Source organism: Lottia gigantea (assembly GCF_000327385.1).
Source record: "Lottia gigantea unplaced genomic scaffold LOTGIsca_16, whole genome shotgun sequence".
Lineage (NCBI taxonomy): Eukaryota > Metazoa > Mollusca > Gastropoda > Lottiidae > Lottia > Lottia gigantea.
This window is the reverse complement of record NW_008707965.1, coordinates 2,114,300-2,141,760: the sequence shown is the minus strand read 5'-3', so window position 1 is coordinate 2,141,760 and position 27,461 is coordinate 2,114,300. Positions and strand designations below refer to the sequence as shown.

Below are 27,461 nucleotides of genomic sequence, written 5' to 3'. Positions count from 1 at the left end.
CACGTGACATCCCAGAGGACTAACAATCGAAAAATATTAAGCCCCCGTTATAGCAATATTTTCCTCATTGCACCCTGTATGACGTTGTTTGTATGACGTTATCTGTATGACGTTGTTTGTATGCCACGTAATCTGTATGACGTTGTTTGTATGCCTACGTAATCATGTATGACGTTCTGTCTATATGGCGTTGTTTGAATGACGCTGTCATCAATATATTCATGCAAACCAAGTTTCATTAAGATTGGATAAAGAAATGTTGCCTTTATCGTGTTTACGAACTAGATTTGACGCATTCAATCAGGAGAAGAACAGTATGACGTAACACTCTATTTAATTCAATTTCTATTTCATTGGTCTTCATCATGCTCGGCTTTTTTAATGGCATCAACCTATTCTTCCAGAATCAAATCGCGTTTTAAACATGGGTGCGTTTGGTACTCACAATTATACGGTATATAGTTCCAGTGCTTTGATTAATTACGACTATAATTAACATTGAATGGAGCCACTCAGAGAAAAAAATCATAACGCAATTTGAAGATTAATATGTGATTTGATATTCACTTTCATCTCATCAGTCTAAGCTGTAGAAGTATTGTATATATGTGAAAATTGTCTCATTGAAATAAGATACCTTGCCAAGCAAAGTAACATACGCCCACTGGCAGCTGTCAGAAATAATAAAATCTTCATTGACTAAATTACGAATTTTCTCATAAAATTATCATCATAATAATACAAATTTTCTTATTTTAAATTTCTGGGAAGGGAGGGTTTGATTCTCCCAAATGTATAGACCTAGGATGGAAAAAATACTTCAGACGAAGTTATAAACGGTCTGGTCTGGTCTGTTTGATATTTTTCTCCTGTTCTGATCTGAAATTAGATAAAATAATGATAATGACTTTAGGTGAGAGGTTAGACTGTTAAATACTGATGGTCATTAGTTTGCTATGAAAAAGGTGTCATTTAAGTTCTGTTTTTTTTTTTTTTATATGCGACAATCATCTTTTGTTTATAGACATTTCTCTCGCAGACTCTCATACTGGCATGAATTATCTTACTTGCTCGAGTGCTGGTGATATTGGACGGGACAACAAAGGGTGATATGCCTGCATTATGATGAATATTCAATCCTATCGGCTTGCTGTATTTAGCGTCTGAATACAATGAACTTCCCATGCGTGACGGACTTTCGTAGTTTCATCTTTTGGTTGGTCAATTACTACGTGCCCAATGGGGTTTGGTAAAAGATCGTCTGATGAACTTGAAATGATTAGATATTCATAATGCATTTTTAGTATAAAAACCTTTGAATTTATTAATGTCTCATCAATTTACTGTCAGTTATGCTGAGATTGTCCACAAAATCTTTCTTAATCAATAGCAATAACCAGAATACATTCAATCATTCAAATCACATTGTTCTCATGGCTTCATTTTTAACATATGTTTTAGGAAATAAAGCAAACGACCATCAAATTCAGACATCAACATATTAGTCAAGGGCAATACCTAATAAAACAAAATAATTTTGTAGCCTCTATCGTGTCTATAAGTCAAAGCTGAAGCGTTTATTAAGCCAAGGGCAATAACTCTCAAACTATTCATCCGATTTTTATAGAATTCACACTTGGTCGAGATCTCATCAATATATACATATCAAGTCTCATCAAGATGGGATAAAAAAAAATTGGTTTATTGTGTTTCCAAGAAATGTAAACGGATCGGGGTGATGACAATGTAAGTCCACATTTCCATGTGTGCGTATTAAAAGTGAATGCTTAAGAGAGATTTTGACTTTTTATCTTTATCAATAAATGTATATTATGTATACTATTTGCACTATTTCAATTTCCAGTCGTACGATGGAGGTTCCTGTTATTCTATCACAACCAAATTTAATATGACGTCACTATGAATAAAACAAATTTGAATTGCAGACAGGACAAAGAAACGGTGCAAATTAAACCTTTTAAGTGTCGCCGATACTCGTACACAGACTAAAAAATTTCTCTTCAATCCCATTAGTAGAATGAAAATTTTTACATGAAAAAATAGGTAAATGCAAACAAAGTTACATGGATATTATATTGATTTAAGTCGAAAATAAAATACGATTATGTTGAATCGCTCGGTGTATGTGTTTATTTTATAAAAGTTTTATGCCAATAAATACATAAATTTCGATCACATACTAGCGTATGAAGTCTCCATGGTACTCAAGTTGTCCGCTGCCCCCGGAATTATAGATTTTGATTTTCGAAATGGTTCAAGAAAATATATGAACCATAGGACAAACTAAACTAAACTAAAATAAATTGAAATTACCGCCATGTTTATTTCAGCTGAAATGTATACAACTTGAAGTTGTAGGACCACAGCACCACTCCCTTTGAGCTCTGCTATCAGAGAGTTTCAAAATAACGTAAAGCGCCCAATCAGGACGAATTTATCGAAATTAGGGATTTTGCAAATGCAATTTTCGGCTTCAGCTAATTGGTGCCCCCTAATCCGAATCATCTGCCTCTATTCCAACTTCTAATAGATATTTGACAATTATCGGCTGCCGAAAACTTTCAAAATAGCTATTAGATACTGGAATAAAGGCAGATGTTTCGGACTAGATGCCCTTTAGACCCCCACCTGAACTTCCGCATCACCCATGCCTTAAACTACGGCCTTAGGGTTTATGTGGGGTTTTCCATTGATTTCTAATTTTAATTCAAGTTTACTGTTTTCTTTCTCTTTTCAGATTGAAACATTGTTAGTGGTAACTATTTTGGGTAAGATGTTTCCATTCTTTTCTACGTTGCTTTGAATCTAGAATGTAATAGATCTGCTAGCCAAATCGGAATATCGGGAAGGATTTCGTAATAACCTATAACATCGAGCCCGTTGAGGCCGTGGACCTGCGGTCTGTCTTTGATTTTGAGCATTTAGGGGCTTTAATTTACACTTCAAAATAAGACATTTCACGTGCCTGAGGGGGACCCACCCCTAAATACGCCACAGTGTTGAATTTCTTTGCGTCATTTAAACAATGTTTCATTGCTATAAGATTTGAACGACATATAGAAGCGAGGGGCACATATAACAAAACACAAGACATTGCAACTATGTAAAGAATTACAATATCTAAGAAAACCAAAAATGATGTAAATTGGCTCCTTGATGATTATCTCTGTGACGACTATCGAATAAAGGAAGGGCTGTATGCAGTTGTTTCATGCGCATGGTTTTTTACCCACAAAAGACTATTTTGGGGGAGGGGGGGTGGGGGGATTTGGCGGGGAGAGAGTCATAAGATTGCAGTCAGTTTCCCTTTAAATTTATCGTTGTTATTAATCATAATATTTACCTGAAATTGTAGTTTTAGATGGGACCTGCCATAGAGTATTATCTTTCGTTTTAATACACACTATCTATAAACAGTCTTAAATAACTTTTACATTTATTTTTTAAGTTTATGTAAAGATGGACTCCCGTGTTTTCATTTCGTTGTGGCATGGTTGGTTATTACAACTTGAGGTCATGGGTATTAAGTATTGTTAAACAACCTTCGACTGTCGTCACTTCCGTAGGGAAATTTCCAAATGGGGACCATGAGACCGATATACTTAATAATCTGAGAAAAGACTAAAAAACTGGTGTAAATCAAAATGATATCAAAATTGGATGAACACTGTCCTTTTTAGGTCAAATATGACGACCTTTAATAGCCAAGATCAATTCCTAATAAAACAAAATAAGATCATTAAGAAATGTAACCTGTATCGTCACTTCTATGGATATATTCCGAGAAATTGGCGATAAAGCGAAAGCCTAATTTATTTTAATTAAAATGTTTAGTAATTGGCAAATAAACGTCTTTTATCGCAAACTAGGCAATATTTGGTTGTAGTGGTAGTTGTTTTTAGCATTTGGATGGTTTGATACTGTTTGTTTGTTGGTTGAGGAGTCTTCTGATCTAGTTGTTCGAATCAAATGCAATCTAATTTGGATAACAAAACCCAAAGAGACTGTTATATTGCTATCGCTATCCAACAATTCCTAATTTTATCAAGAAACAAGTTCTAGATAACAAGCTTTGATTGGTTTAAAATACTACTTATGGGCCTTTGGTAGAAAACTCCTTAGATTACAGTGGAGACTAAAAATATCAGAAAATAAAGATACGAAACCAGGTCCTTTGTATCCATTTTAAAAATAGCTTACTTATAGCCAACAGTTCAGCTTTGTAAATTGGTTTAGAAGGGCCATTTCCCTTCAAGTATTAAATTGTTAGAAATGGTTGCTTTTCCTTTCCTTGCGAAATCATCTCGTGAGATATCCGGTAACTGCATTGAGTATCACGGTGTTATTAAGTATACACTTTTCGTAATAACATTTATAGTGCAATCGTCTGGCATTTCCAATAGCAGAAACAAAACAATAAGAACTATTTTCTATTATTCTGATGGAAGAAAATTCTTTAAGATTTATTTGCTGAATGGTGTAAACCCACATGAAAAAAATAGCTTCCTGTATTTAAGTGCAGATAAGAGAACAGAAAGATTGATATTTTATGAGATCGGAATAAAATATCAAGCGCATGCAACCTTTTTATATTCTTTCTGTCTCAATAAAACATGTACTAAGATTGGTACATATATTAACATAGTCTTGTGGTTTCATGACCAGATGATCTCCGGGCCGAATGGTCTCCTGTCCGAGTGATCTCCTCTCCGAATGGTCTCCAGGCCGGGTGGTCTCTGGGTTGAGTGATCTCCGGGCCGAATGGTCTTTAGTGATCTCACAAAATTACTGTATTTCTTCAAATCTGAACATCTGTGACATCTCTGTATCGTATAGGTTTTCTGCAAGTAATGGCATCAGATTTTGGTTTTAGATCAAGTATTTAAGCTTATCTATCTGTTTTATTCATAATCAATTCTGTTTTATTGACAGGTTTAGAGGTAGACCACTGGGGAACAGAGTTCGTTTTCTCTTTTTTGAAATGCGGACGACATGGCACCCACTCGTCCAATATGATCGTAGTGACTGCTCGAGAGAACACAGACGTTTACGTTTTGTTTGCTGAAAAAACATGGACGTTCTCACTAACAGAGGAAAAATTCAAAGAACTTGATTTGGGTTTTACAGCTACAGCTGAACCTTACAGTTTAATACTACCAAATAAATCCGTCCTCATACAAGCGTCGAAACCCGTCTCCGTGTACGGATACAGTAACAGGACAAAATATTCTGATGGATTCCTAGCATTACCGGTAGTTGGATTGGGCTATCAGTATCTGGTAGTTAACATTGATGGCGGAGAAAGGGAGGATAGTAACTTTGGGTGTAAGTTTTTCATCATCATCACCTTAACATCATCTTCAACATCATCATTATCACCATAATCACCATCATTATCATCGTCATCCAGCATCATCAAGCATAGTCAAGCATCACCATCATCATCATCAAGCATCATTATAATTTCAAGCATCATCATCAACATTCCACTTCAACAAGCATCATCATCATCATCATAATCCAACATTAACCAGCATAATCATCATCATCACCATAATCATCATCATCACCATAATCATCATCATCACCATAATCATCACCAATCTTACCCCACATCATCATTACCATCATTGCCCATTTGCATCCACCATCATCAACTACTTTTTGTTAAGTGAAAACAAACAACAGGATCAGGACTTTCCGAAAAGAGTGACTAAATAAAAACTCAAAATATACCCAATTGCAAGGTTGGAAAAGGTGTCACTGCCATCATCCTTTTTTATTTCAATTCTAATGACTCGGAATTCGATTGGGAGAAACTAGACTACTTGACATTATGGGAAGATCACATTGATAAGATAAATTTGTCAGGCTTATATAGTAATATGAACGAGTACTATGCACTAAGATTTATTGACTGGGAAAGCCATACGATAGACGTCCTTTCAATGAAAACCACACTCTAATGCCACAACCTATGCTTGTTGCTTGATACTGAGGCAATTTTCTGTGATCAGAATAAAACCTCTCAGACAAAAATTATGTCTTAAATTTTGTTTCAGGCCAGATTGTAATAGCGGCTCCTTGGGATGGAACGAAAGTTAGCATCGAACTGCTGAAAGCCAATAATTGTTCCAATAGTACGGGAGATCTTTTGCTTTACACTAATGGTAGCCATGTGAATATTGAAATGAATTCGCTGGACGTTTTTAACTTTTATTGCGTAGAGGACACCACTGGAGCGCTTATTGAATCATCAAACCCTATTGCTGTCCTAACTGGAAGTGCTCGTGTTCCGATTCCTTCCTATGCAGACGAAGACCACGTGGTCGAGATGCTACCACCAATCGTGAGTCTTGGCAATGAATTTGTTATTAAGGCTCCCAATGAAAGTGCCGGGGACTCGATGGTTAGATTGGTGGGAACAAAAAAAACAGAAGTATCGACAAATGACAGTTCTCACATTGTAGCTTCTCGAAACTATCTTGACTTGGTCCTTGATCGAGGTGAAAATTTATGTATCAAATCGACACAGCCAATACTTGTGGTGATGTTTCTACTGGGGATAAATTCCACCAACACCTACATCGGCGACCCATTCATGATGGTTATCCCTCCAGTCAGCAAATTTACAAATGATTACGTTATTCATGCCAATGCTTTATGGGATTTCCAGAACTATATGTATGTCATAAGTTTATCGACAAATATCAAGAAGATACTCGGACTCTACTCTACCGTAACGTTCAGCGATATGTCCGGATGTCCGAAATATAGCAGTGGTGTAATGGAGTGGAAGTGGGTTGAACGCTTTAACAACACGGAGTTCCTGATTTTAATGTATGGTGTGAAACGAACTGAAGGTTATGGTTTTCCCGGAGGAATGAAGTTGGTACCTTTTTACGGTAGGTCACATGGTTTAGTAGAAAAAAACATCTGTCTCTACTCCAGCCTATGACTGTCAAAATAGCTTCCAGAGGTTGGAAAAGAGCCAGATGTTTAAGACTAAGGGTATAGCTACTATTACTCAGGAAACGCAGGTCTAAATTGTCTTCAATTTGATTAAGATATAAATATGGATGTTTTCGTTTAATATTCTTCCTGCAGCTGACTGCACATGTCATCTATGATCCTATATGTGTCTCCTATTCTGGGCCAAGTAATATTCAACCAATCAATCAAGTCGATTCTTTGTTTAACATCGACTCGTAATTGACTCACCAAGTAACAGTGATTTTGATTTGTTTGCATTAAAGGGACAGTCATACCTTAGTCTCAGAAACAGGATTTTTTTTAGCCTAACCAATTAGTAATAGTGTTCACAGCTCACCGTCGAAATTTGAACCTTCAAATCCATGTGTATCCAGAATTATCCGCGTTTGAAACGAGTCGTCTTTCCTTGAGACATTGCTATATATAGAAAAGACATCTGTCCCTTTAAATAAATCAAACTACGCTAGTGGTTAAAAGTTTGAAGATCGTGATTTAAAGAAGAAAAACAGGAAACGAAACTCCCAAATCGTATTTTAACCTGACATCGAGCATGGTGGTATGGTTAAAGGTTGTTTTGATCAGCAAACAAGTCAAGCAATGTCATAATTTAATGCTTAATCCAGTTATGAAAAATTTCACTGTTCATGGCATCAGATCTAATTGCCTAGTAGACGACGGAGTTCGACTGTTTTGACCGTGAGTATTAGTGAGAAATTTGAAAGTTGGGGCTGGAACCGGGAAGCCGTAGTTTAAGGGAGCCCAGCCTCTTACAGACGCCACTTGAGCGTATCCATTTCATTTCAATGACAATATTAAATATGTGTATAATAATGGAAATTTATCGTTTACATATTTGTAGATAGAGACATGTGTGAAAATCACCATTGTATGAACGGTGGCTGGTGTTTGAGTGATCTAAAAACATACAAGTGTCATTGTCCTTCAGAATATACAGGAGAACACTGTGAAACACAAAGTAAGATTTCACTCTATTATGAAATATATTATATATATCATATTAAAGATGGGTTTCCTTATTTTTTAGAGTCAAATTAAGCCGACTATTTGATTAATTGGTGTTTCTAATGAATTATCATGTATTCTTCATCATATCATTGTGTTCTTATTGCAAATAATTAAGACTTTTAACCAATCATTAATGTCCATGTATGCACAGTCTGGATAAACAAAACACCACTGTAACCTGCACGAGTATGTTATAAATTTGTCCATTTCAGTATCCATAACTACGACAACAGAGGTCGCCACAAGTACCCTAACGACGCCACAGACCACAAAAAATCATAATTCGTTAATTTCAAATGAGAACAACGGAGATATAAATTCAGATGGTGGTATCAATTATGCAAATACGACAACTGACTCATCCCTTGCTGATACAACTACGACAGCCGTAAGCGATACGCAACCAACTCATAAAGATGATCACTCTGTTCAAGTCATAGACGCAGCACAAGATGGTACATCTACAACCACCAACGGGGATTTTAAACAGGATGGGCGTTTTGACAATGAATTTACAACAATTTCAACACATGACATAACGTCTGAAACGGTATCCAGCAGCACGGAAACGCTAGGCACAACGTCTACATCCAGTAAATATACTAAATCAACAAAAATAGCTACGGGAGATGGTTTGGATGCTACGACTGCGATCGGAGACGGAGATACCGAATTGTATAGCACAACGGAGACTGGGAATTATACATCCGACTCGAATCCGACCATGGCGACAACCGAAAAACAAAGAACAGAGAAAGATGGTTTGGATGCTACGACTGCGATCGGAGACGGAGAGATCGAATCTTATAGCACAACGGAGACTGGAGATTATATATCCCACCCGAATCCCACCATGGCGACAACCGAAATACAAAGAACAGAGAAAGATGGCTTGGATGCTACGACTGTGATCGGAGACGGAGATACCGAATCGTATAGCACAACGGAGACTGGAGATTATACATCCGACTCGAATCCGACCATGCCGACAACCGAAATACAAAGAACAGAGAAAGATGGTTTGGATGCTACGACTGCGATCGGAGACGGAGAGACCGAATCTTATAGCGCAACGGAGACTGGAGATTATATATACGACCCGAATCCGACCATGGCGACAACCGAAATACAAAGAACAGAGAAAGATAGTTTGGATGCTACGACTGCGATCGTAGACGGAGAGACCGAATCTTATAGCACAACGGAGACTGGAGATTATATATCCGACCGGAATCCGACCATGACGACAACCGAAAAACAAAGAACAAAAGATGATTCGGATGCTACGTCTGAGAACGAAAAGACGTATTCTACCGGATCGTATAGCACAACGGAAATGCAAGATGAAATCTCCGATTCCTCGATTACTACAACAACTGGAGTAAAAAGAATAACGGATGATGGTTTAAGTACAACTGCGGATCAAAGTACTCCATACTTCAATCATCTAAATACTGAACCATCAGAAGAAACAACTTTGTCCTCAACTGGCCCTCGCGGCGAGACATCTACAACGAAACTGCAGGATAAAACATCTAGTTACATTTCGACAACGAGAAGTAGTCACTCTGTTTCAACAGTCCAGCTCGTGACAACGACAGTGAGTACATTTGAATTAAAGAAAAACATAAGCCGTATTTGTGCATGTCCATGTGCGAAACATTTAAATAACTCGGAAATATCGACTCTCTTGGAAAATCAAAAAAAGTTTTTAAAAGTTGAAAAAGCAACATTGTCGCAAACTATCAGGAAGAAACAAAGCTCAGAAAACGTTATCCAATCAGAAACAAACTTGGGAGTTACGTCGGTGTTGTTGGTTACCTTTCTGATATCCGGTATTATAGCTGTTGATTTAACGCGATTTTATGCGTGGTTACGAGAAACACGGTGTATTGAATCTAAAATCTCGGATAGCAGACGAATGATGGGATCAAGTAGTAACCTTTAGGAAACCATGTTAAACATCGAAACACCGCATGTTAACCCTGCTTACAATATCACGATCAAATATACCATCCATATGCAAATAGCATGAAATAAGAGTTCAGCCTCTGAGATCCAAATTTTGTAGACTTTTTCATAATAGTTGCTTGATTTAAATATAATTGAATGAGGCCAATTTGACATTTTACGGAAATACAAAAATAAAGAAAGAAACATCTAAATATTTTACATGTAGCCTAGCGTATGTCTATAACAATTTAGGTTCACAATTAAGCTTCCTTTCTACCAGCTAGTTCTTGGCAAAACCCCTTGGCATTGATCTTTCCCGGATTATCCTTACCTATTTACAGCTGGGTTGACTAGGATTATGAGTGCAGAATGCAGATGACTTATTCAAGGTCATCGGATTATTTCCATGCCGATCGAGAATTGCACGCGCATCCCCATTAACCACGTAACCAAGCAAATGACGTCATGTAAAGTACCAACGCTCCAAACGGCATTCAAAGTAGCTAAGTTGTGTTTATTGTTGACTCGCAGATAGAGATCGGTCTACGTCATTGATTTACCAGGTGATAGATATTTTCTCTACCTATTACCCTTCTTGTAGACTTTCCATGCCTTTCTTTTGGAACAAATAAGAAATTAAAGGGCCTACAACAGTTTATTTTTAAATTGAAATGTATAGTTGATATTGAGTTATTTTCAGTGATACAGCGATTATTTCCCTTTATTTCAGTGGTTCCCAACCTATTTCAACCTTCACACTCAATAACGTGGACCTTTCGCACACCCAAAATTTTGTTTCATCCACATTTGCAGCATGTGATGATGTGAGGTACTCTCTCAACTCAAAATATTTTTTTTTTTCCTACACCAGTTGGCCACACCCCTGACACCCTAGTCCCTAGTTGGGAACCGTGGCCTTATTTCAGCTTTGTTTATATATTAATGGCCTTTTGTTAACATTTTATTTTTCTTGCCCAGAACAACCACGACTTTGTTACTCGAAGCTATGTGTTCTATGTGAAAGTCCAATGACCTTTAATAAGTCACTCATTATTCCAGTCGACCCAAATGCAAATGGGTAGAGATAATCCGGGAAAGATCTATACCAAGCGGTTTGGCCAAGGATCAGCTGGTAGAAAGGATCTTTAACTGTGAACCTAAGTTGTTATTCTTGTAAAATATAGTTAGTTGTTTCTTTCTTTTGCTTTCTTTCTTTCTGTATAGTCTATACCTTGTGGAATAAGATAATGTTCACTCCCCGAAACACTTTCCCATCTACTACCCATAGATTCTTTTCTCGAAGTTGATTAGTTCCACTGTTCCTCTTGAAGAAGATGTTTTCAGAACTACAAACACGTAGTACCAAATAGTAGCAAAGCATCTCTTTCTCGGAACAATATTGCAGTTCACTGTCCAACTTATTGTTTATCATACTATTATTACATTGTGCTTTTATAATCTTAATTTATTTACAATAAATTCTTAATATTACTACAGATAAAATATCACAGAAGTTTGTGGCAAATGTCTATATATTTCACTTCCATTATTCAATCGATTCAGGAATCGACGGATAGACCTATCCTCCATTTGTTTTTGTTTCCTTATGCTAATCATTTAAACTAATTTTTCCACAAATAAAAGAGTTACGTGTCCAAATAAGGTAGTGGGGTCATATATTTTACAGGTCAGTAGCAAGGATGCGTTCAATCTCTTTTATTTGTTGAGAATCGTTCGTTTCTCCATATATTATTATATTAATAGAAGTTTTGAATCACCAACAAACACAACGGTTAAAGCCCATTTGTTAGGTGTCCCAATTTTAAGGTGGAATTTGAGTTAGACCTATACTTAAAGTTATATAACAAATACTGGTATAGAACTTCGTAGAATCTTCAGAACGAGACCTACAATGCCCCGTTTCGTTCCAAGGACTTTAATTTGAGCTTTAGGAAAAATACAAAATATGGCCGCCATAAATAAAATAACTTATTAAAATATCGCGTAAAGTGACCCAAAGATTGCTCAGGTCATGTCACATGACATCCGTGTGCGAAATGTAGGGTGTAGTCTCGGTTCGTCATATATAGACAAAGACGGCAAAGCAATAGTATTGAATCGGAATGATTATTTTTAGCAACGGGTGGAAGGTGCAGAAAAAAAAGAAGGCACCCCCCACCCTTAAAAATTCTCACAACCGACCAATTCTATTACTGCAACTAAACATTCATTAGCCCTAGGGATATATTACTTGCCCCTCGGTACAATCAAGTCAAGTCTAAGGGCCTGATTATCATCTACGCTTTGCCTCCTTTAAAACGTGCACCAGCATCTTCAAGTCAGTAAATAAAGCACCCGCGTCTAATATAAAAATCCCAATGAATATTCCAGAAATAATGGCTACACCGAAATAGCCGACAGTTTGTGCAGAAGGTCGTGGATCTGGAGCGCTGGTTCGTTTTCTCACAGTTTTCGACATCTCTGTGGAATCTACAATGAGTTCAGTTTTGATACTCTCGGTGACTTCCACTAAACTTTCTGCATCTAAACTGGTTGTTATGGACCACGTCACACATCCACACGTGCACACTGAGTCGTCTTGCGTCAACACAAGAACTGATGACGTTTCTAACTTCAAAGCTGGAGTCATGGTTGACATCGTATGTTGAAATATGCTGTCCGTTGGTACAAGAGTTGTGTACCCTGAATTCGAAGCTGATAAATATTCTGAACTTGCAGACGTTTCTAAGACGGTGGATTCCATTGCACTTGATAGAATGGTTGAGCTGGTTGAGCTAGGTACTGTAAAATGAAAAACGAAGAAGAATAAGACTTACTTTTGCATTTCAGTTGTGATGATAGGCTAAGCTGTAACCAATTCAATTTTACTATGTAGGTTACATGAAAGAGTAATGGGTCTATATTTAAACCGGTAGCAGGTTGAGCGACCCTTTGCATTTGTCTTAACCCTACACTGTGTCGAGATAAGTCTTCCCTTGAGTGATAGTTTTAAATCAAATCTAATTAATATAAATCGTCTGTAGGCCGGCCTACAGAAGGATAAAACAATTAAGATTCTTTCAACTTACGAATTATTTCGATACAATCCTCGTCAATTAAACCATCTAAATCGTCATCTGAAACGAGAAAATAAACAGCCCATTCTATAATCTGTATTGTTAACCTTATACTATTTTTAATAGGTATTATGCTTTCGGATGCAAATTGCTCTCAAGGGTGCAGTCTGAGCTGTATGGATGATAAATCTTGCACCATTATATTTACAGATGTAAATATTTACTCATGTTTTGTTGGCTGAATATAAAAACCAATTAAAGTTCAGTTATGATAGACCAAAAAAATTATGACCCTCACCCCTTTCATCATTCATTCCATTCTATTTCGAAACGATCTTAGTGCTAGGATGTCCTAGAGTCAATGTTAGAAGATAAGAAATTAGGACATCCTTGCACTAGGATCGTTTTGAGAATACGTGGCCAGATCTTACCTTGTGGTGTGATTGTCAGGTCACAGATTTCTTCGTCTATTCTACCATCACAATCATTATCTTGGCCATCTCCGCCAGAATCCTCACTAATCTCACAGCCCTGAAATTGAAATGACAGATAATGGAGTTTTACGTCCCATTGCTGTGTGAATTGACGAGGTAGTGATTTTAATGCCACGAACTATCATTCTGAACTTGATTATGTTTGCTATCAAATCTTCCAAAGCAAGCAACACCAGGAGATGACGTGTATGAGGCTCATCGACCCTTCAACATGTCCGACAACATAATTTATTTCTACTGTGTTTCACTGTGACCAGTCATATCATATCAAGCATCTAGTAATAAATCTCCACACTTCTCTAATACAGAACGAGTCGGATCATGAGAATAATACACAATTTGCCTCATCATACGAAGTCAAATGGCTGAGACTAAATAAACAACGGTACTTTCAATGTCAATTGACACGTGGAGGTGGTATAAACGAAGATGATTTCAAACAACCAGCCACACATTCACAGCAAGTATTGTGTGCAAGTCGATTCCAAAACAAAAATCCTGGTATTCGAATCGTTAAGCCAGTAGCTTGAAGAATATTTTACTTACAATATTAATAAAACTGTGATGTGATGCCAATGAAAAAAAATAGCTTGCAGCTCCCGTTTTATATGAAAATATGAAACCACCAAATACAGCTGTTGCATTCTGGGAAGTTATTTCGGCACTAGAGCCTGGCGTCACAGGAGTGTTGAAATACGTCATATTTACGTCCAAAGTGTCTGTAAAGACCATGTTGCCGCCATTAAGTAAAATTTCGTTTTGATATTTATTTTCTGTCATGAGCACCAACTCTACCTCATGGTTAGCAATATTCAAAATTGTTATTTGGTCCCTTTGACCGAATTCGCTGATAGGTGACACCACTGTCATTCCACCATCGTAATATATTCCACCAGTTAACAAGTGTGTCACTGAAATAGGCTTCGAACTTATAATATACGCCCAATTCCTTAGGTCTACGTCAACCCAATGGCCAGGGTACTCAAGACTATATTCCTGACTGCTTATATGAGATCTGATATTTATGATTGTGTTTGCTTGATGGCTGATCAGTCGAATTATATCATCACATTCTCTAGATGCAAGATTTAAGCATGCCGCCTTAGGTGCCTGAACAAGCGCAAATGTTTTGCCCCAAGACTTTACCGGATGTAGTTGTTCGATGAAAAGGTCATCCTGTTGCCCGGTTAGAAATTGTGTATATTGTCCACCACTGAAGACAGCTATTGGTTTATTAGACGTAATACGAGATCCGGTGATATCTATCGTGGGTGCCTGAAGTTGCCAAACTTGATATTGATGCAGATATTCTGATATGAGATCTCCGTGGTGATACGTTTTCCCGCCATATTCTAGAGTGAGAGAAGTGTCTTGAAGCTTCAATTTGACTTGAACCACTGTAAAGGGATGTGCTGCTATAATTTGAATCTGACATGAGTTTGATTCACAAACCGTCACAGCGTAATACTCCTGACCTAAAGCTTCCACTGGTAAGAGTCTTGCTGCACCACTTGATTTATACACAGCCTTCGTATCCAGAATAGTATACGCCGATATTTCATGACTGGCCTCGATAAGCATAACCTTATCCGATATAGCGGAGCCCGACAGTTCTAGATCATGCAGTGCTGCCAGCTCTGTGGTTACGTTCATCCGTATCTGAACGTTTAAAATGGACGTGTTACGTGGTGTCGTAATCCTAACCGTCACTTCTTCTGTGGAGATCGTGGAGAACACAAGTGATGTGACTCCAGTTAAATCAATTTGCATCTGCTCTGGAAAAACGGCAATAAATCTCAAACCAAACGAATCACTTTCACCTGAAAAGGACAATGTGTCAAATCTTATAATTGGCAGCACAAGAAGACATATCTTACAGTAATATTCATTCAGTTGTCATGTTTCCGATCAAGATATTCTATTTAAATAGTTATATTCTACGATCAATGACGTCATAGAAATCTCCTAAATATTGACCTACACAATACTTGAGATTTGGAGTGAAAATCAAGACGATCGAACATGAGTTAGAACTCTACTATTACTTTCAATAAAACAAAAGTTAGATTTACCTGAAACAATTTGCTGACAGTCTTTTCCAACATAGTCTGAAATAGAGTACATATCAACCAAACAATCATTATTATTTGTGCATTCCGAAATGGATATCGAGTTAATATTTTTGACTTGGTTAACTCTATTAACAGGAAAAGATTGATTTCACATTTTAACGTTTAGGGTAATAAATATTCAAGAAGTATCTATCCTCCAATAAATCACGCTTTTTGGTGTCCCAAATAACTCTTCAGTTTAGTGAACAAGAGTACACTAGTCCTTAAATGCAGATGATAAAGGCTGGCGTATAACAATGTCTTGTCGAATGTAACAATATACTGAATTTCATCGTGTAACTACACATCTTACAGATTGTAACAGATAGAGAGAGAAATATTTGTTTTCTGACACTTTCTGAGCAAAATCTCATCTTTTCAAGATTTTCGCTGTTATCTCTCAAAACATTTCTAAATAATTGCTTTTAGATTTTTATTGTCAAGATTTCAGTGTCCTGTTTTTAATTTCACATAAGAATAATAACAAACCTGCTGGTGCCCCATCATGAGGGCAGACATCCTCATCAATAAAACCATCACAGTCATTGTCCACCATATCACCTATACTGGTATCAGACGCTACACAGTCCTAAACATAAAACATAATGCGATTATTTTGAATATAGAAGAATAATCGATAACATCAACACTGTGAAATGTGGACATATTATATCATGCAATTGTTAACTGTCATTGTGTTGAGTTCCTGTGGGATGTGGTATCAGACGAAGCATTTAAATACTCGATCAAGGGAAAGGGTCGTAACATCACACAAGAACTATAGTATCCTATGTGTCGATCTGAATTATGTTATAATGATTCCACAGAAGTGACTTACCGAGAAGGTAATGATAAAGTTCATGGCTCCAATTAGGCTTACTGAATATCCATTAGCTTCGACTTGATAGTAGACAGCCATGCCTCGAACGTTAGACTTGGACACCTGCTGTTTGTCGGCCGGCGAAATCGTTGACGTATATTTAATGAACAATTCATCGCCTGGTATGGTCGTAAAATCCGTTTGAGAATCAGTGTTCATATACAGAGTGTCGTTCAGAGATCGCACCACAGAAATAACCAAACTTGATATGGCTTGAGCGCCCGGAAACAGCACTATTTGAGTGCCACCGACTAGAAACTGATCTTTTGGAATCATTACTAACATTGTCGACCATTCAGTAATTGGATCACCCGTTCCGGTCTGAGTTATTCTCATAACCAAAATAGGTTTATCGGCGAAGATGAACTGTGTACCGTTCAGACGGATAGTGAACCATTCTCCGCCTGTTTTAAGGTATCTCCGTACTACGCCACCGATCTGAATAGTAGTCTGTGGTTGACTGGATAAAAAACAATAATTATCCCCAATACTCTGTGTATATTTCGATGGAATTGTCAAAATCTCTCTTCCGAATGTTTGCACTGGGGGGATCTGTTCCATCACCAGGTGGCGCTCGCTGATGTTCATTCCTACCGCCCCTCCTCCAACTACGAACACGTTTTTGTTAGAAATCACCAACGTTCCGGTTAAATCCGAGTTACAACGTATCTGTAACGTTTGATACCCCAGAATCGATAGTGATATAATGTCACCGGTTTGATAAGTGACTGCGTTCAAAGTTACGGAGTCTCCGTTAGAAATGGCAAGGATTATCTCCACTTGAACATCCTCATTTACAGCAGTGACACTAAACTGGCAGGGATTATATTCGTCGCAGTGGGTCATTATATAGTGGTCCTTTCCTAAAGACTGGAATGGTATAGGCGTATATCCGTCGCCACCGTTTCGAGCTATCACATACACGGACACGTCAGCCGTAGACGTAACGTAAATCGTATTATTCGATATTCCAGTACCAGACAACATATACGTCGACGACAACGATATTTCTATAATTTCAGATTGAGAAACGTTGTTGAACATGCCGAAATCGAATCCGAGTAAAGGCGCAGTTACATAGATTTCGGCATTGTTGCTAGGAAGTGTTATATACAGCATGTACTCCGTTGCAGGCTCAGTGTCACCTTCAGGACAAACTAACACAAACTCGCCCCCATAGGACATCGGCACTGAAAGGTAGAAAAGATTTCCTTTATAAAAACTGATAACGAATTTAAAAGAAACGCCAAATTTTATTATGTCGTTCTAATTGTATAGGGCTAACGGGCTATTCAATATGGAAACGGTTAAATGTAATCACGCGAAGAACAAATCCATGCATTGATGGTTATAGTTTTGAACAAAATACTTGTTCACTAACAAAACATGAATACGTCTTCTTGAAGATATAATTCACGATCTATTGTGCGTCATGAATGCGTCTCATTGGGCTAATGGATGTAATTCAACTCTAACGATATATTCCTTTAATTTTTCTTCGGATTTTTTAAGAATTTTTCTTACCTTGTTGAAATATAATAATAAAGTTGAAAATCGTTAAAAATATTTGAAACTCCATTTTGATCCATCAGCTGCTAGAATTAACTATATTTCTTCACGCCATTCTTGAAAATAAAATAAGAATTATCAAATTAACTTTTATATATAGGCCCAAGAATTCCAATAAAGGTGTTAGTATTTGCCGATTTCGATATAACAGTCCTTATCATTACACTATCTTGCATCTGATAAGGTGAAAATTAGAAGGATATCAAAATTCATTATATTCAATACTAGTCCGTCACACTCTTCGCTTTTTTTTTCTTTCTTTTATTTCATACGAATCTAAAGTTCGAATTTAATTTTAATAAGTGATACGTATGGCCGTAATTAAGTTCCATGACTAGCCTCCCATACAATGGAAGGCATGAAATGAATCAAAGTTACTTTAAAGCTTCGAAAAAATCAACTTCATAGTTGAGCAAACTGATATCAATTTCACTAATCGTATACCCCATCTGTAAAACAAATAACTGATGCCAAACCAGGGTAGACCTCGTCACTGGCTTTGAATAAAAATTCATTAAGGTTGTGGAAAACACACTTTATAACAATTCAAAAGATCCTAGTTACTTGTAAACCGCGTTAAATTTCCACTTTCAAAATCTCATACGTGTTCAATTGAAGTAGAACCGACAATAAAAACTTAACGAACCAAATCATTCGTGAGCTGAATAAAGAATATCATTCGTCGCCGAACTTAAAAAGCCACTTAGTAAGTAGTTTAATGTAAGAATGAAGTCAGAACAAGTTATTTGGTATGAATAAAGGAATATAGATTTATTTGATTGTTAATCATCTTGGCTTAATAAGAGTTTAATAGACCAATATTCGATACAGTACCTTTGACATTTTCCTATTTTTTTTAGTGTATCGCAATGAAATTGAAAAACAACCTCAATCTAATTTAAATGCAGATTTAAATGTTTCCATTTTTGGCGTCTATATGATCCGACAGAACTGCAAGCGTCACATGTTCAGGCTCATAAAGAACGTTTATCCAATCAAATTTTCTCTTTATAGGGACAGGTGCGCCATTTTGGGGGGTTTATTTTAGACCTGAATGTGTAAATAGTCTTCAGAAGGTCTAGAAATGTACGAAAATCTCATAATTCCTTTAAAAATACTTCAAACTTGGAATTCTACTCACTCTTTCTATATATGTCTTTTCTCTATATCACAGAGTATCTTATACAATAACATCCAAAGAGGCAGATAATTCTGGACACACATGGATTTGAAGTCTCAAATTTCGATGGTGAGCTGTGATCACTTTTACTGCTTAGCTCAGCTAAATAATTCCAGTTTCTGAGACTAAAGTATGATTGGTAAAAAAAAATGATTTTTTTTATATTTTGCTCAAATTTATGAAAACTAGAGAATTTTATAGTGTCCCGTAACTTATCAGAAAGTTTTAATCTAAAGTGTCTTGTCGTAACTTCTAGAAGTCGTTATGTTTTTTGGTTGATGTTGGAAAAATAAGGTACGAATTTTACTAATATCAACGCAAAATTGCAGAGAAATCCTACTTATTCTGAAGGTTACAAATATAAAATATCGAGCCATTATAAAACCAAAAACCGTTATGAACCACACCTTTAAAAACAAATTCAGGTTGATCAAAAATATGCATAGAAGTAAATAACATATTTTAGATATCTTTTCGAGTATAATCAGCAACGTTTCTAATGATACAAATTTTGCATACTGCCCCTTACAACGTTGGTGATTAGTGATTCTCAATAATTGTGTTGACATAACACAAGAAACTAATCCATCAGTAGAGTTCTCAATCGAATTTTATGAACAATAACACTATAACGGTAATTTGATAACGCAGTTGATGTATAGGTAAATTGGTGTTTACTGAAAACCTCCCTCACCTCAATACAAGACAAATTCTGATTAGGCCCGAAATCGTCAGTCGTATTTTATTCACTAGTTGAAAACTCTTATGCAAGTAATTGTTTAATAAAACATGGTGCTCACGTTTGGCATAGTTTTCAGGAAAGTTAAGTTTAAGAGTCCTAAAGAGAAGGTGTCCTTTACCGAGTTGGAATTGTTAAACATGCATTGAATGTGTAGTATTAGACTATTGGTGCTATTTGCATCATAAATTAAAGCATATCTTCTTTGAAAGATCCTTAATTTAACAGTTAGCTAAATACATATAAATATGATCTGTCTAATATATGTAATATACGTAAATAACTGAATAGTACATCGATTTATTGCATAGCAAATTGTTTTCAACTAGTTGCAAAAGTCAGTCACAATCTACTGGAGTCAGTCACAATTTCATTTGTGACCTTATGTCGTCTGCGAGTAATATCTGTTGTTATCAATGTTCTAAAGACTTAAAATGTAAATAATGACCAACTTAGCGAATATATGAATTTTATAAGATGCTCACAATTTCATTTGTGACTGACTTCTGGGTCTGATTCTGATAGCAGAGCTACTGCACCCCGTGGCACCAAGTACAATATATCTTAAAATCTTGATCAATTAAAAAAAAACTTTTCTTACTAACCTTCAGGTAATATATCCCCTGTTCAATCTGTTTAAAACTTTTTACTATGGACATAAAATTTTCATCCGAGTGTATTAGTGAACAACCTATATACAGACACTCGTGGCATTATCGACAGCTTTTATTCGCTATAACGACAGACAATTTTCCGGTAGTAACATGAATAAAGCTACTCTGGGTGCTTGAATAATAAACATCCTTTGTCGATCAAGATAAAATCTTAAGCAAATATTAGACTTGAAGCTCATTATGCAAGAAACAATGGATTAGATGCTGGTTTGAAAAAGGAATATCCATGGCATCACTTTAATGACCTTCCTTTTGACTATCAGATCCGTCAAAGGCTGAATGATACAATATTCTCGCTTATACTAATGCGACAATCTTGGCAAAATTGTCAACTGCAAGCTGAATTCACGGCATTCGTTCACGAAATAAGTGGAAAAAGTAGGTCGTAAATCTCCAATTAAGGTTTCTAAAGTACGAACCCGATATCCTACAAGCAGGTACAACGAAGAAAATCGCAATTGAAGCCATTATGATATTGGCCCTAATCAGCTTTTTGCGTATCCTATATCATTCTGATTGTTTTGGGAAATTACAAAAACACAATATAGGTTAATCCAATGGCTTTCAGTGGAATAAAAGGTTGTTGCTGAACTTGCTCTAGGCGCCTCAATTACATTCATTTTACTTACACTGTCACCTTAACCTATATGTTCATGTGGAAATAAGGCATTTGATAATTGCATCAACGGCATCAACATACGAGAATTCTGATCGATGCCCACCTTCAATCGGGACTTTCAACTAAGCATCGCCTTCAAAGAGACCACAATCCATAGCTGCCATTGCTTGTATTGAATTGCGTTTCAAATTTATCTTGCATTCTTGCCAATTCAAAGTTTGATTTCCATTTCCAAACAAACTTTCCTCGTGGTGACTATAATATCCGAAACTTCTATTAACTAAGAGATAAGCTCTAATCAATAAGACTAACTAGGTTAATAGAAGTTCCTTTTCTCAGATGAACCCCCATTGGGATGTGTATTAAAACTTTTGTCTAAACGTTATCAATATTGTCTCTGTCAATCGATTTTGTTCTTGAATAAACGATAACCACTAGCTTGTCGATGTCAATCTTTCAATCTTTGTATATGTTATACATGCACCTTGAATATTTTATTGAAAATCGAAGCTTTCTTAGTTGGTTACGAGGAAACATTAGGTAGGTAGGTAGATGACAAGCTAACGTTCGCTTCCAGCGGATGCGAGGAAACTTTTAGCATCAAAAGCAGATATATATTTCTGACCCAAAGCAGTGTAATGTCATGTCGTCTGCGAGAAATATCTGATTATCAATGTTCTAAAGACTTAAAATGTAAATAATGACCAACTTAGCGAATATATGATGAAGTTTATAAGATTTACCATCTAGGTACCTGTTTCTACTCTTATTTCAAAAATTTGATTAATCCATCTTGTAATATACAGCCCTATTTCAAAATGCACAAAAATTGCGACACCATCACAGAGTCTGCGCCTGTGCGATTATGGCAGAGTATTTTAACATCCGTATTTTTAAGGTACGGTTGCGTCGAAAAATCCCCACCTCCTTAAAGGGCATTTTTGTATAGCTCGAAAAAAAAAAAAATTTTGCTCCGATTTATGAAAACTGTACGCCAAAATTTAGAGAAATGTGTCTATTAACGTATTTGAAATTTTAAACAAAAAAAAATCAGTCGTCAATTCTTTAACACCAAACTATTACATATAAATTATGTAAGTTAACTTACTTACTTACTTAGTGTTCGTTATGTTTTTAGGAAGTTGTAAGGAAACTACTGTACGGATTGTAGAGAAATATGTCTCCTACGTATTCTTTCAATTAATAATATCGAGCCATTATATGGTCAAACTCCAAAACTAGGTCAAACTGCTTAATTTATTAATAATTAGTACTCTCCGTTTTTAATTAACCCTTTTAAATAAATTCAGTTTAATCAAGTAGATACATAAATGTAAAAAGCATACTTTATAGTATTATGGTATTTATTGTATAGTGTCCCTTTAAACATTGGACCTGCTGCTCTTCAATTCACCGTCACACCCGAAGTTTTCTCACAAACAAAGAAATGTTTCGCACCCATTTTTTTAGATTCAGATCTACTTGGTGAGGTTAGCCTACTTTTCTACTTGAGGATGGTTTGACATGGTGACATATTAACAATAATGTCAACAGTCTAATAAAATATTATGAAGTTAATTTATAATTTATTAAGTTTATTCACAGTCTTATGTCTGTATCGTCTAACCATCAGTCAACATGTCGTAAAAACCTTTTTAAACTAGTAAAGTTGTTCCCAGGGGTGAGGCAATAAATACAAGATTATGGTGGTCATGGATACACTGTTGTGGGGTGGTTTTGCGGGGAGTCATTAACCATAAAATCTACTCTAGTGATTCTGGTAAAACTGAAATTGTTGTCCCAAAGGTTTTAAGATATTCTTTCTAGTTTCTTAACAGTCATTGCAACATGGTGCGTACTTTTGGTGCAGCGGGGAGTAGCTTACCCATAACCTTATGTTGGTCAAGGTCAATATATTTTAAAGGGGCAGTCTGATATTTTTTTTAGTAGTTGGAAGTGTGAGGTGCTTGATCTAATGAAAACTATAGTCCATTATATGTCATTTATATTGAATGGAGTTTTACATCCCACTTTTCTGTACCATGTGAGCTAATGGAGACAGACACTACCATGGAGTGTGTAATGAGGGATATGTCGTCACGACAGCGGCATTAGCCTACTCTTGTTTAATTTTCAACGAAGGGTCTTTAACATGTACAGCCTGTATCAAAAGGACCTCTGTTTATTTCCCATCCGAACGACTAGACGCCTTTTCCGTATCAGCCTTGCATCAATGACAGGAGGATCCAGGGTTGAATTTGTCTTATGTGAAATTCTTAACTAAAAGTATCTTGCCATGAAATTGTAGAACGCTAGAGCCAATTCATTGGTTTACATAAGATGGTGTTGTTTCTTTAAAAATATTAAAAATATTATGTGGTAGTTAAAAACATTTTCGAGAATTATTTTCATGTAATTTACATGTGGAAAGGGGGTTCAGATTAAGGGGTGCAGAGGGGACCATGGCCCTCCCACTTTCAAATTTTTCTTGACTATTTACCTAGTGAAAGAATACCCTGTGCCTTTAATGGCCCCTTCTCGGCCCCTCAACTAATGTTTCCTCCGCAGGCCCTGTTGTGACTTGCTCTTTACAAAATTATGTTTTTGACATGTATACTTGTATAATATAGACATGTAGTCTCTCTAGATATTGTATATGTATTAAATCAGACTATTTTCTTTTTTTTTGTTATTTTTACTATTTTTACTAGGTAAACCCTTGTCCCGATAGATTTTATTAATAATGAAGTTGGCCATTAATATTTGAAAAAGGTTTGAAAAGATTTCCGTTCGATTACAGGTTTAGCTAATGTCATAAAAATACACCCACAATGGCATAATCTCGACGGAAACTAACATCATTCAAGATAAAATCAAACGGTCTACCGTGAAAGTTATTATGTGCTCTGCAACATATCACGTTAATTGAGGGCGACCATTATTTACCGGACCTATATCAATATTGTCACATGATTCTGGTAATTTGAATATTAGACGCTGATCGTTCTGGACTACGAGTATTTGTAGACAATGACAATGAAAACAAATTGTAAAATTGGTGAACCAATAGAGTTAAATGCATATATAATTGTCAGAATTATCTCCCAAAGTCTCTAAATATTTGGACTACGTTTAGATCGCAATATTAATATCACTTGACAAATCACCGTTAAATACTGTAGTATGTAAAGAGTGTCGACCAACAACAACGAAATTCGCCTTTCATCATCGAGTCAGATTCAGTTTTATTGAAACTGCAGAGGATGGCCGAATGAGATGAAACCTTACAAGAATTTATCGAGGTTTAATAGACCAACCTTTACTCATCCTCATTACGAACTTCGTACAAATACCTTTACTCATCTTCACAATGCCAAGCTATTACTAACTTCCAACTTATACCTTGACTCCATTAACCACCTTTCTTGTATCACGGAATACAGTGATTTGGTTGGATTGGACGCTTGCGAACACAGCCAATCAGGGACCTCGACAGAAAATCCGTCAACACAATGCCATAATGTTTACAGTCTCTCTTTCGAGGGCTCTGAGTGGTTGTATTCGTGGGCGTACAATCCAATCAAATTGCTGCACTTCGTGATACAAGGTTGGTGGCTAATGAGATCAACGTGATAGTACGAAGTTTGCAATAGCTTGACATTGTGAAGATTAAATTACAGAGCTTCTAGCAATACTTTGACCTATGAAAATTTCCATTTGTACTGTTAAAATGATTCGTACAACGCTTGGAATTTGTTACTGAAACATAAAACCACAGCCATCCATGACACAAAAATTCATTTTACAAAAGTCACGCATATTGACAGCTGATCACAATTGACATGAATAAGAACATCGTTCCACTTAACGGAGTAATGTAACTCTTACATTGTTGAAGGTCTACCAATTGGAATTGAATGGACTAGAGATTCTTACGAACTGTGGCAATACGATTCCATTACTGAATTTCTGGTCGTTGCTTCTTAACTGGTATAGTTCTTAAAATTATAGGGAAAATTTGGAAATACGAAATGGGCCCTCAAGAGTATTCCCCGGCTGTGCTCCACTTCAGTTTGTACGTTGACAGTACAATAAAATTCTGGTTTAGTTATAATAGGTTCACTTTATAATGAGATATGTTGGAACGCCTCTGAATCTTGTAGTTGTTAAAGCGTTAGATAATTAATACACACAGACATACAACGCCCTTTTGATGTTTTATATCTGAAATGTTTTGCATGACGATTTGACAAAAGCTAACCATGTTTTTGTACTTTGTGTTAGAATCATCGTACTAGCAAACAACTCAATCATTTATTTATTATTTTCACTAATATATTGGGATATACGCTTTACTCTAGCCTTCTATAGATTTGTACTAGCGAGAGGTGATTCTACAGGAGAGAAGGATGGTGGGAGGCTAAGTTACTTAGAAACTCTTATATATTAAATAAAACAAATTATATGATGTTTTTGCTTCAAATTCCATTTGCCTCTCGAAACAATTTCCTTTGTAATGCACGCAAACGTATTTTAATGAAATGAATTTAACTACTCAGAGTAAAACTTTATGTTATTTAGTCTAATATTTTTAATAAATAAGAGATAATGTTTTGTTGGAAATTATCATTTGTGTTTTTAGTTTTTTGTGTAATGTAAACAACACATTTAAAAACAAAAAATGTATTGACCTTTTCAGAGCAAAACCTCATGATAATGAAAATTCTATTATTGATTTAGTGTAAATTTTGTATGGAATAAAACAAATCGTTTATTAGATCAATTTTTTTCTTTGAATGATTTAAGGAATCGAACAAAAAAATATCGACTCATAGCTCAGTTAACTTTGAAAACGACGATCGATTGCTGTCTGGAAATCTATATTCAAAACTAACTGTCTCGATGAGAAAATTATATCCGAAACATTAAACATTTGTTGGCAGCATGATATGAGCTCTAAACAATCATAATGCAGATACTTAAATATCCCAATTTGTATTCATTCATTCATTCATTCATTATTCACCTCACTTTTCATTCATTCATTCATTTATCTATTCACCTCACTTTTCATTCATATCCCAATTTGTATTCATTCATTCATTCATTCACATCAATTTTCATTCATTCATTCATTCATTTACATCACTTTTCATTCATTCATTCATTTATTTACATCACCTTTCATTCATTCATTCATTTATTTATTAACATCAATTTCTATTCATTCATTTATTCACATCAGTTTTTATTCATTCATTTATTTATTAACATCAATTTTCATTTATTTATTTTTTTATTCACATCAGTTTTCATTCATTCATTTATTTATATCAGTTTTCATTCATTTATTTATTTATATCAGTTTTCATTCATTTATTTATTTATATCAGTTTTCATTCATTTATTTATTTATATCAGTTTTCATTCATTTATTTATTTATATCAGTTTTCATTCATTTATTTATTTATATCAGTTTTCATTCATTTATTTATTTATATCAGTTTTCATTCATTCATTTATTTATATCAGTTTTCATTCATTTATTTATTAACATCAATTTTCATTCATTTATTTATTCATTCACATCAGTTTTCATTCATTTATTTATTTATATCAGTTTTCATTCATTTATTTATTTATATCAGTTTTCATTCATTTATTTATTTATATCAGTTTTCATTCATTTATTTATTTATATCAGTTTTCATTCATTTATTTATTTATATCAGTTTTCATTCATTTATTTATTTATATCAGTTTTCATTCATTTATTTATTTATATCAGTTTTCATTCATTTATTTATTAACATCAATTTTCATTCATTTATTTATTCATTCACATCAGTTTTCATTCATTTATTTATTTATATCAGTTTTCATTCATTTATTTATTTATATCAGTTTTCATTCATTTATTTATTTATATCAGTTTTCATTCATTTATTTATTTATATCAGTTTTCATTCATTTATTTATTTATATCAGTTTTCATTCATTTATTTATTTATATCAGTTTTCATTCATTTATTTATTTATATCAGTTTTCATTCATTTATTTATTTATATCAGTTTTCATTCATTTATTTATTTATATCAGTTTTCATTCATTTATTTATTTATA

General features: G+C 35.3%; 1 protein-coding gene across 1 annotated transcript; it reads right to left on the bottom strand.

The window, feature by feature from the left end:
• Positions 1-12,286: 12,286 nt before the first annotated feature.
• LOTGIDRAFT_158272 (hypothetical protein) lies at positions 12,287-18,134 on the bottom strand (the record flags this gene model as incomplete). Its single annotated transcript, XM_009050989.1, has 8 exons — positions 12,287-12,795; positions 13,083-13,130; positions 13,502-13,601; positions 14,111-15,384; positions 15,637-15,672; positions 16,165-16,264; positions 16,514-17,745; positions 18,080-18,134. The coding sequence occupies 8 exons, from the start codon at positions 18,132-18,134 to the stop codon at positions 12,287-12,289; spliced, it is 3,354 nt and encodes a 1,117-aa protein (XP_009049237.1).
• Between the last annotated feature and the right edge of the window lie 9,327 nt (positions 18,135-27,461).